This window comes from Gastrolobium bilobum, unplaced genomic scaffold (genome assembly GCF_033153095.1).
Source record: "Gastrolobium bilobum isolate Gb01-03AN ecotype WA unplaced genomic scaffold, APGP_CSIRO_Gbil_v1 utg3598, whole genome shotgun sequence".
Classification (NCBI taxonomy): domain Eukaryota; kingdom Viridiplantae; phylum Streptophyta; class Magnoliopsida; order Fabales; family Fabaceae; genus Gastrolobium; species Gastrolobium bilobum.
In genome coordinates this window covers 166,107-178,495 of record NW_026896547.1, presented here as the reverse complement: position 1 = coordinate 178,495, position 12,389 = coordinate 166,107, and the positions used below count along the sequence as shown (strand labels likewise).

Genomic DNA, 12,389 nt, shown 5'->3' with positions numbered 1-12,389 from the left:
CAAGAAGGACGCACGGCAAGAAAGAGGACTCCTAAGCAGTGGGCTTAGGTTTTTAAAGCGAAAAACAAGGTTTCTGAGCGGAAGCGAGGGTTCCTAGAACGAAAGAGCTCTGATACCAAGTTAAATGTAAAAGAATACGTTGTGTATTGATCTGTGTCAGGGAGTTATAATATATAGAGACCCTAATGGGCTTAAGTGTAAGGCCCAAACCTAATCCAAACCTAATCCTAATACAGTCAGACTATTTATGGATAAGACAGAATCCAATCATATCTAATCAAATCTAATCATATCATATCTAATATTCTAACAGTTTTAAAGTGAAAACAAAGGTGCTATTTTACTTGAGTGATGCCATGATAATCGTTACCTGAAATGACTTTGTCATTGACATATAGCACCAATAGATACACCTTTCAACTGAGTTGGCGATAGAAGAATGAGTGTGGTTTACCTCACTCCGAATCAAACCAAACTATTGACGTTCTTGGAGATTGCTTGTGTAAATTTAGGGACTTATAAAGAAGAAAAATTAGGGTGGAAGAGTCCAGGAGCAACGGATCTTGGAGGTTTCTCCATACATAGCACTCTTGATATCTAGTTGATAAAGTGGCTAGTGACGAATAATGACACATATAAAGGAGGCAAACAAATGCATTTTCGCCATTAGGAAGAAGGTGCTCCATGATCGAGTCGAAAGACTTGGATATAACCTTTCGCCACCATATGAGCCTTGAAATAATCCACTTGACCATCAGGACCAACCTTAATAGTGAGTACCTATCGATAGCCATCAATAGACTTCCTATGGAGAAGAGGAACAGAATCGCAAGTGCCAGTCCTATGAAGTGAACATATTTCATCAATCATAGCCTGATGCCACTTTGAATAGGATAAAACCTCACTTGCAGTCCTAGGAATAGGCACAAAAGATAAACAAGAAATACAAGCAACATGTGAGAGGGAGAGGCACTGATATCTCAAAACAACATAGTGAGTTGAGGGATTATGAGAAGTACGAATTTCATTGTGGAGAGAATTGAGCAGCTGAATGTTTGGAGGAGGCGAGAGAAGGGGCCGAAATGATGTGCGCAGGATCCTCATTGGCAATAGTTATTGAGGGCAATATCCATCGGATGTAGCTGGAAGAGTAAACTTTGGTGGATATGTGAACTTAACCGAAAAGAGTAAACTGTGGTGGAGATGTGAACTTAACCGAAACTGGAGGAGGTAAAGCAATAGAGGTGAATGAAGAAGACCCAAAGAACAGAATTGACTCAAAGAATGTAACATCGAGTGTAGATAGCATCAAAGTGTTGCGTGACATCTATAACCCATTTGAGACCAGGTGTAGCCAAGAATGATACACTTATGGGACTTAGCCGATAACTTATCCAAACCGAGACTAAAGTTTATGAACAAAACAGGTAGAGCCAAAACATGTGGGCTAGTAAGCGGAAAGGCTGATGGGCAAATAGTACAAAATGAGTTACTTTATCAAGGATAGAGGAGCGCACTCGATTAAATGACATATAACATATAGTCCCCAAGAGGAGTTGTTTCAATGTTTTCTTTTTTACCTTCTTTTAGCATCCCCAATTTGTTGGGGTTGGGTAGATGTGTATGAACATGTCATGTTTGATGAAGAATGCCGCGAGGGGCCTTAAATGCTTGAAATGGATGAGACAAATACTCATGGGCATTATCACTACGTAAAGTGCGGATAGGAACAAATTGAGTATGAATTTCATGATAAATTTTCTGAAATATGTAAAATAATTTAGACCGATCTTTCATTAAAAAATTAATTAATGCACCAAGAATAATTACCTATAAATGTAACAAAAGTATCTAGACCACAATGGATTTTCCATGAGTTGGACCCCAAATATTAGAGTGAACTACTTAAACCCCGAACAATATAGTGGACCAAACTAAAGGGAGATAAAGTAAGAGAAAAAGGAACTTCAAATGTTATCCGAATTTATATGACTCACATTGCAAAATAGACGAATTTGATTGATGTGACACCACTTTTGGGGCTTCGCGAGACTAGGATGATGCAATTGAGTGTGGACTTTGAGTAGAGAGTCTAGGATATAAAAAGCATGAGTAGTGCTAGAAAGTTGGTAAAGGCTATTGAACTCAAATTTGATCCCAATCAGGCCCTTTGAGCGATGGTTCGACGAGGTTAATGAGATGAGACAATTAGGAGAACAACTAGTGGAAAGGAGATTAAAGAGAGAATTAGGGACATAAGGAACATTAACAATAGAATGAGAGGGAAAAAGATAGATGGTTCGAAGCCCATGAGATTATTCTTGGGAACCATTAGCCACTAATACATTAGGCAAGTAACCAGAGGTAGTGAGAGAGAGAAAGAGGAGAATTGGAACATATTATCAGTGATGTGGTCAATGGCACCAGAATCAAGAACCCAATGTCCAAAGGTTGAAGTTCCAGTTAAACTAGCAAAATTATTACCGTTGTGCGCAATAGAAGCAGTATAATCAAAAGCTGCGAGCTTCGAGACATTCTTGGACTGAAAGAGGGAGCAAACAAAATGAACTCTGAAGGGAACAAAACTCACGGTACTGGACAAATCTAAGACTGATAGAGAACTATGAATAAGGGCAAAGAAGTTGTGGTACGCGCTTCTGCGCATGTTGCTGGAGGTGTGTGATGCCGAGGCAAATGGCACACGCGTGAGAGTGCATCTTTGAAGATCATGGGTTGGGTCTAGCACTATTGTGCCAGGCTTGATGGGCGCTTTGGATCGGCAGGTCACCTATTAGAAACTTGATGTAAAATTTTCCAACATGGTGATAGGCAATAGACAATGACCATAGATGTGAAAGAAGATTGCGGTTACTGTTGTTGGAGGCTCGAACATTTTTAGGTTAGGATTGTTGTCGGAGGGACATCATGAAAATAGAGACCCAAAACTAGATGGGCGACACGATTTTGGGAAAAATTTTCTTGCCGACAGGCAGTGAGTTCACTAGGTAGGCACGAATTTAGGGTTGCCTCTTGTCAGGCTCTCAATATGATGTGATCTGTGTCTCGATAGCACAACTAAGGCTCTATTGTGAATAGTCTATACCAGTTTCACGGTAAAATATTCAATGTGGGACTCCATCCCCCGTGGTCACTATTACATTATTTTCATGGTTTTAAACATTGTGCAATAAATGAAAATACAAAGCAAATCCTTATTACATTTATAGTATATATGCTCCCTAAATAGGAGATATAGGTAGCATTTCCCAATATATAAAGGATTCTTTCTAGCAAAGCTCAAGTGTAACAATCATGCTGCAAGTCACATTTGCTGTGAATACTCGATGAGAAGACAAAAATACATAGTAGCTGATTTTCACTTTTATTCGCGAATGGATTAAGCATGGTTGTTTTGCTGCAAGTCACATCGAACCGTTGGGCGTGATAATGATCTATGCTCCAACTTAAGGGGGATTGTTAAGAGGGTATTTTAGTCTTTTATGATTTTTTTGTACTGTTACTATTTGTACTACATTGTTCAGTAACTACATTAGCAGTATATAAATATACAGTCGTGCGCACAATTTATGCATGTTTTCCAAGACTACTTGACATCTTTCCAATGAAATTATTTTAAAAAAATTCGCATGTACATGTCAAATAATTAATTCAACGCGAAAACTTAAGTTGTTAGGTGTAGTTAGATGAATGGTTTTATATTTATATTATATTTATAACATGCCCATTCATATTAGCTCATTGGGCTTGAAGGGTGAATAAAACACTGACCCACCTACTTATACCAAGAAATTCACAATATTTATTATAAGAATGGGGACAGTAAGGGTTGAACTTTGGACCACATGGTCACATAGTTTCTAATATCACGTCAAACAACCATTTCAATCCAAAAATTTAAACTATTAGGTGAACATAGATGGAAGATTTATATATATATATATTATTTCTAACCGGACACTTTAACTATGGTAAACATTTTGGCTGAGCCAGTAACATGGGGAAGTTGTGTGTCATGTAGTCTTTTTTTGTGTTGATTGCCATGCTAGGTCCCATAATTGCATGAAACACAATATGTAGAACTCTAACATGGATCTGTGTCTGTAGGGATGTCATGGAAGCACGTGATGCAGAATACAGAGCATGGGCACATGTTCAAAGTTTGAAATCATCTCTTGATGAGCACAACTTAGAATTTCGAGTTAAGATGGCAAATGAAGCAGAGGCCAGATCTCAACAAAAGCTGGCTGCTGCTGAAGCTGAGATAGCAGACATGAGACAGAAATTAGAAGCTTCTAAAAGGTTAGCCTCTGAATCTTTTGTTGCTAATTGAAAGTATGCTCCAACCTAGTCTTATGCATGTTAGCCTTAAGACACAAGCTATCTATTTTATTTAGTCTCTGACTGCATTTTTGCTAGCTTATTGAATGGTGTGGTGTTCTTTTGATTTTCTTTTTTTTTGGTTATTTGGTTTTTTCTATAAAATATAAAGGTGATTGACTAAGGTTGGTACATAAATGGTCTTTATTTTTTCCTACCTCCCTCGTCGCAGGTTCTTTCAGATGCTCTTTTTTTGCTTTTGTCTTAATATCTACTTTTGAGATATATAAAACCATTAATATAGCCTCACCCAACAGTTTAAGCTTTTGGGTTGAATTGATTCTTTACATGGTATCAGCGCCTCGGTGTACCGGGTTCGATCCTCACCGCTCCTCACTTTCTTTCTAGTGGAATTTCTTTCTTTGCACAGGTAGGTGGGCCTGTGCATTGTCCACCCTTCAAGCCCAGTGGGCTCTCGTGTGAGGGGGTGTGTTGAGATATATAAAACCATTAATATAGTCTCACCCAACAAGTTAAGCTTTTGGGTTGAATTGGTTTTTTACATCTACTAATTATGGTTTCTTTAATTCTTATTTGTACTCATTTTTCATTGATCTTTTTCGGTATGAGCTTGTCTGTGCATTTCTGTATGAGCTTCCAATTACTGAAAGTTACTTTGTCATTAGTCTGTAAATACTCCAATCTGATGTTGCATTTATTAATTCTCTCGATATTTTTGAAAATGTAGAGCTGTTGTGCCGTTATACCTACAGATGTTTGTATCCTTGGAGTTCGAAACTTGATGCTTTTGTTTTTCTTTCAGTTGGTGGATGAGTTTGCTTATTCTTTATGTCAGTAAATTGGAAGTCAATACATGCTTTATGTGAATGCAGCTGAGATCATCTCATAAAACCTTGTTTCAATCTCATTTGTTTGCAATTGTAGCCCTTAATTATATGCTATGTTATTTTAGTGATGGTTAACTTAATTAATCCATAATGTTTTACCATTTCAGGGACATGTGTAAGTTGTCTGATGTCTTGAGATCTAAAAACGAGGAAAATGAGGCCTACTTATCTGAAATAGAGGTTGGATTTCTTATCTTGGTGGAATGGAATTCCTCTTTGCAGCATATGACAATTTTTACTGATTATTCAGCTTGAAACTTTTTCTAGCTTTTACAACTTTAATGTTGGTCTATTGCTCTCGGGATGATTTTCCTGCAGACTATTGGACAGGCATATGATGACATGCAAACTCAAAATCAACAGCTGTTGCAGCAGATTACCGAGAGAGATGATTACAATATTAAGGTGACTTGTCTTGAAATTGGTTGCACCTTTGGTTATCATCATCATCGTCAATATCACTTGTATCCCAAAGCAATTGGGGTTGGCGATTGATGATCCCATAGAATAGATTAAGGAAAAATAAATAATAAATTAGAATATATAGGGTTTAATGTTTTTCATGTTACAGGAGACTGCACACATAAAAGTATGTGGAGGCTATATTTTCTTTTTTTCTCTATTCTCTTCATATGACCCCCTATGGGTCCCACATACTTTTATGTGTCTGTAGGAGATAATTTTATCTCCTACAACATGAGAAACATCAAACCCATATATATATATATATAATTATATATATATATAAAATAAAAAACAAAAAAATAAATAAAAATATAGAAAAATCTAGTACTAATAGCTTTCCTTCACTTTGTCCTAACACAAACTACATGCGAATTCATTTCCCTCTAAATTAAAACTTGTTTTATTACTTATCCTCAAGTTAGTTTTGGCCAACCTCTTTCTTTGAAATTGATTGCACCTTTGTATAAGTTTAATTTAAAGATCATGACAATATGTTCTTAAATAATTCAGATTACACAAGTCATGGTCCATGGGTTAAACCCTAGAGAATAATTAAGATTTAGTAAGACTAAATAACATAAACGAAACCAAATTTAAATTCTAAAGTGTGATTAAAGACTGCAATGTTTGAAAGTTTTCTTAAATGCCTTCATATGCTACCTAGTGGTACTATTCGTAAGAGAATAGTTACTCCTGGGTTTGATTGGGATTAGGTCAAATAGGCGGGTTGATTAATTGGGTCAATTGTAAAATGGATTGATTTAATGTCAGTAAAGTGATATTGTAAACTGTTGAAATTAGACACTGGAAAAGTAAAGGAGAGAGAAGAAAAATACTTTGGCTCTGCACCAGTTGTTCTCGGGAATGTGGAGTCAATCCTTTGAGATATGTTACATCTTTGTTTCATTAAAAATAGGCTTTAAATTAGGTTTATTGATTACTGATGAAATCGTGGTTTGATAACAAAATAGGCCAAATCATAAGGTTTTAGTGTATATGTGATCACTAATAAAAAAAATTAAGAAGAAACATAGCTGAATCAGTTATCAGACAAAGGCAAAACCCAAATAACTGAAGCTCTTGTATTGATGTAACCAGATGCTCCGTTACACGGACACGTTTTTTTTTTTTGAAATTTACGCGTCCGACACGCGGTCAACATTTGAGGACACGCGGTCAACTCTCCGACACGCGGTCAATATTTGGGGACACGCGGTCAACATTTGGGGACACGCTTGGACACGTTTTTTTTAATTTTTTTTATTTTTTTATTTTTTTTAAATCTTAATTTTTTTTTGTTAACTAAATATAAAAGAAATAATTCATAAATAATTTTTTTCTGTTATAAAATTTGACTTTAAAAATTAACAAACTACGAAAAATTATATATATTTATATTTATGTTATGAAATTTAAATATTTAATTGGTTATATGACTTATTATGGACTCTTATATGTATTAAATATAAATCATATTATATATATTAAAAATTTTATTTATATCAAAACGTGTCCCAACATGTCCAAATATGACATTTTTTAGAATTTACGTGTCGGCATGTCGTGTCGTGTCCCGTGTCTGTGCATCATAGGATGCCTGTCTATAGGGACCAAATAAGCTGACTACTAGAATGGCAAAATTAGAAAAAATTACATCTTCTTAGGCATGCTTATTCTGCCAAAAATCCCTTGCATTTCATCCGGGAATCTTCAAGGGTCCATGGGTTGGTGTCTGACTATATAATCAAAGAAATAAGGATTGCTTATTTTTAAATTTGAGTTCACATCGAAAGAAAATAATTGGTTTGAGTTTGGTACATGTCATCATCTCTAAAGAATTAAATGTTCCTTGCAGAACAAAAAATTTGAATCTGTTGTCTATTATAATTTTTGTCAGTTACACGTAAAAGTGTGTGGGGCCCATGTGAGGAGAAAAAAGAGAAAGAAAAAACATGGGTTCCACACACTTTAATGTGTGTAGGAGATAAATTTATCTCCTACAACATGAGAAATAATAAACACTTATTTATATAATGATATTTGTTTTTCTTTTTTGGGGTTATATATTGATGTTACTGCGTTGGTGCACAGCTTGTTCTAGAGGGTGTGAGGGCAAGACAAAAGCAGGATTCGTTGGTCATGGAGAAGCGGGTAATGGAACAAGAGATCCAGCAAGCAAGTGTATCCCTGAATTTATATGACATCAAAGCTGCAAGAATTGAAGACCAGGTAGCTGGGTCTTAATTTAAATCACACTTCAGATATGAATTTGGAATTGACTTCTATTTACTTGATATGCAGTTTAAGCTTTGTTCAGATCAGATTCAAAGACTTGCAGAGGATAAACTTCAAAGTTCTGTCAATTTGGAAAATACACAAAGAAGGTTGTCGGATATTAGAAGATCATCTCAACAGGTTAGGGATACAGTGGTGGAAGTGCAATCTAAAATTACTAGTAGTCGAGTGACTCGTATGGAGTTAGAAGTAGAACTCGAGAAAGAAAGGTATTTAGTCTGTATGTATTGTTTGGAATTTGTTTTCTTCTAATGTTTTTAGCACAAAGCAGTTGTGGATCATTTGTCCTTTTGCTACCAGGTTTGCGAAGAAAAGAATAGAGGAGGAGCTGGAGGTTGCTCGGAGAAAGTTTTCCTGCCTTAAAGCACAGAATGAGGGCTGCTCAGTAACTGAGAAGCTTCAACAAGAGCTGGGAGAGTACAGGGAAATTGTGAAGTGCAGTATCTGCCAAGACAGGACAAAGGAGGTATTTTTTTTTTAATGTGCTGTGAACTGTTAAATGGGTTTCAAAAAGGAAGTTTGTAAAGGTGCAATTGAATGCTGGAAAGCATCAACCATTAGGTGTGGAACTGAGCTCCATGCGGGTGGACTTTACCCAGTATTTTTAAAAAGCTGCCATGGCAGTGCTATGGCAGAATGGCATGGTGGAAATCCAATAAAACGCCATCAGGAAATAAATCATGGCGTTTTGGATTTCACTTGGTGGAAAATGGCAACCTCAATATACATTGTGGAAATGGCTGTCTGCAGGGAATTTGTTATTTGAAAAAATGGGTTTGTGATTTTTATGTGATCTCCATCACTTGAGAATACCTAGTTTGTTCAGGTGCCTCATCTCTGTTTTCTTGATATATCTGTCTGGCCATTTCTTCTTTTCATCTTCAATTTGTGTATCTTTTTTCTCTGATCCTCTCAGGTGATTCCTCTCCCCACTGTCAGAATTTATCCTGACAAAATTTGGTTCTGTATCTCCAGTGAACTCATGTATGGCTGTAAAACCAACTGTCTCGTGTCTCTTTTCTCTCTTGTCCCAGCCTCTTTTTTTACCTTTTTTTTTTCTCTTAGAGATAAGTCAGCTCCAGTGTAAAGATCCGTATTATACCACCACTGATAAACACCTAAATAGGCGATTTTCACCAGGCCAAGAAATTACTGCTGTATTTTCAGAAGTGATTTTATACTGTCATTTCTGATTTACCTTATTGTTCTATGGTTTTTGTTTGATATAAAAACAAAATTGATTGGATAGAAAGGGGAAAACACATCTAAGGGGGAGGTTCACTTGGCCTTTGAAAAAGAATAGACTATATATGACATAAAAAAGAAAAGGAATGAAGAATGCAGTAGGGGCTTCCCAGTCTCTATATCAGAGGTGAAAGCTTCTTTGAAACCGCGATGAAATGGTACACCAAAGGGAAGCTATGAGTTAGTCTATCCCATATAAGGTTTAGGGGCAAACTAGCACCGGTATAGATGCAAGCAAGCATTCCGCTCCAACCAAATGCACTAAAAACTGAATACTTCACACTTCTACAAGATTTAGGCTGTCATATTTTCACCCAAACTTTTTTATATCCTCATTTTTACTTGAAACCTTTATAACGAACCTCCAGAAACTATTCGGTCATAAAAGAACATATCCATTGCACACCAAGAACCCCAAAAAGATTGTTCCATAAAAATTTAGCCACTTAAGAAGTTTAGGGGCAAACTGTCACCCTAAAAGATGCTGGCATTCGTCTTCCCCCAAATACATTAAGTGCACACTGCCGCTACATCTTAGACAATCAGCCCCCTCATTGCGACCAAAGTCCATATAATGGAACTTCAGTATCTGCTCCACAGTGAAAGGAGTCACCGTCAGTGTTCATCAAGAACCCCATGAAGATTATTCCATAATGAAGTACCTGCTTTACAAAGAAAAAACAAATCCCTACTGTTTCTGAAGTAGAAATTATTCAACTAGGGGTGTGCACACGTTTTTGTACACTTGGTAGTCTATTTTCAAATTAAAATGTGAAAAAATAACAAATTTTGCTTCTTTTTTTCCCGGATGAAACACTCATATGTTTCTATTTTTTGTCAGGTGGTAATTACAAAATGCTACCACTTGTTCTGCAATTCCTGCATCCAGAAAGTTGCTGGGAGTAGGCACCGTAAATGTCCACAGTGTGGTACAAGTTTTGGGGCTAATGATGTTAAGCCGGTTTATTTGTAACTAGAAACTCGGTCCTCTTCTGCTTGTTGAGAAGATCCTGGTGATCTTTTAAAAAAGATCTGGTGTATGGAAACCTAACAGGTTCAATTGTATGCTTATGCCAATTGTTGAGACAAGGAAAATAGGCAGCGATCATTGAGTGCCTGTCCCCTTTCATTTGGACCAAAAATGATTATTTTTGCTGGTACTTGTTCTTAGTACCACCTGTACTCTTTCTTGAATCTGGGATGTTGTTTAGTTTTACTTTTTTTAGTAGAAAGAACTTGGAGCCATGGGCAACGTGATATTTGTTCTTTGCAGATTTATCATAATACATCTTCCAATGCGATTTGGAGAAGTCATGAAGGTTGGTCTTTGACCGTGCAATTAATAAATCAAATTATTCTAAGCCTGAATTGGCCATCATGGCAAATTGCCTCAGAAGTTGACTTTAGAGTGAAATGACAATGTCTTACATCAATAGTTCTGTTTCCTGCTGAAATGGCAGGAGAAACACAAATTTTGGCTTAAGAGGCTTTTGTATATATGTTAGATCCAGTAAGTGGTCGTTCAATTTTGTTTATCACAGCCTGTAATCTGTGTAATCGTAGATGTTTTGCTAAGATATTGTAATTGATGTTGTATAAAGATAAGAAAGCTCAATTTTATCATTTATTGTACTTATTCAATCTTCCTAAATTGCTGCTTCGTCCCGCGTTGCTTTTGTTTGGGTCTACATTTCTGTAATACTATCTTAGTGAAACTTTCGCTATTTATTTGGTTGTATTTGAGATTGATATAAAATTGTTTTAAGTAAGATTTGGTTATTTTAATTTGCATGGATGCAGCCACTTGCATTTGTCCTCAGGCTTGTGATGATTACGTAAGAACCATATTCGTTCTAACTTTTGTAGGTAAAATGTTAGCCTTTATGGAGAGGAAAGCTCTCTTCGTCTGCTTCATGGATGTCTCTCAACAGCACATATGGCCTACCATTGTCTTGAAAATTTAGACATGCCTCATCGGCAACCTTTCTTCAGCATAAAAAGCCCCCTCTTCCATCAACAAGCCACCCAGCAAAAGGTCATTTATTATTACAGTAAAACGGGAATAGTGTTTCCCTTTTAATAATTAAAAAACCTGCAAAATCGCTTAGACGGTAAATTCAAAAAATGTGAACCACTCAACTCATAAAAAATGAGCATCAAACGAAAAAAGTTCGTGTTAGGACCTTGCATGTAAAGAAAATAAACCACTTCTATAACGCAAATGGCCTCTAATAGTATCCTATGGAGCGGAAAGATTAACTGTGTTTATTTTAAATTTTAGATGGATTAATTTTTTTAAAAAAAATTAAAATGAGTCTCATGATTCTTGTTGAGAATCTAAAAAGTACTTTACTTTAAAAATTATTATGAGATGCGATTTTCACACACCGAACTCAATGAAGAGCTACGATATAAGTTGGGTTTATGGCACTATTTTCCATGACTGATGTGGACTTGAGATGGCATACCCAAAGGTATAATTGCATTTGAACTTACTTTTTCCTCTTTCCTTCGTACATTTGTTTATGGACTTCCAGATTAAAAACGTATCATGTGACGTGACACTAAATCTTGTGAATCTTGTACCAGGTACGGGATGTGTTTTGTATCAATTAATTGACATTTGACTGTATTAATTTGAAAAAACAGACCGGTCTTGTATCAATTAACTGCACATTTGATTGTATTAATTTAAATTTTTTTATCCAATGTGTATTAATTGAGCAATTCTTGTGCGTTCTCCAAGATTGACCTTCGGTCCTAATACCATCAGATCCGGGTTAAGCCGAAGAATTTTCCAAAATTGCATTCCGGTCCATATATGGACATTATGAGTACCAAGTCATTTCATTTGGACTGACTAATGCTCCCGCCATTTTCATGGATTACATGAATCGGGTTTTTCAACCGTACTTAGGTCAGTTCGTGATTGTCTTCATAGATGAGATTATGATCTATTCCAAAAATAAGGAGGAGCACGCAGATCACTTGAGAATATTTCTGCAAATCTTGAAAGAGAAGCAGCTATATGCAAAACCCTCTAAACGTGAATTCTGGGTTTCAGAAGTGAAATTCCTTGGTCATGTCATCATCTCCATTGAGGGAGCGGCATTGGACCCTAATAAGATTGAGGCAGTG

The 12,389-nt window shown here is 36.3% G+C and overlaps 1 protein-coding gene across 1 annotated transcript in view; it reads left to right on the top strand.

The window, feature by feature from the left end:
- LOC133300436 (E3 ubiquitin-protein ligase BRE1-like 1) overlaps positions 1–10,880 on the top strand; it is a 35,738-nt gene extending 24,858 nt beyond the window's left edge. Inside the window, exons 13-19 of the mRNA XM_061499981.1 lie at positions 4,126–4,320; positions 5,354–5,426; positions 5,565–5,651; positions 7,803–7,940; positions 8,013–8,215; positions 8,307–8,472; positions 10,093–10,880. Of these exons, the coding sequence (XP_061355965.1) occupies positions 4,126–4,320; positions 5,354–5,426; positions 5,565–5,651; positions 7,803–7,940; positions 8,013–8,215; positions 8,307–8,472; positions 10,093–10,224 (994 nt within the window). The 3' untranslated portion in view covers positions 10,225–10,880. The remainder of the gene's footprint in view (positions 1–4,125; positions 4,321–5,353; positions 5,427–5,564; positions 5,652–7,802; positions 7,941–8,012; positions 8,216–8,306; positions 8,473–10,092) is intronic.
- Positions 10,881–12,389: the final 1,509 nt, after the last annotated feature.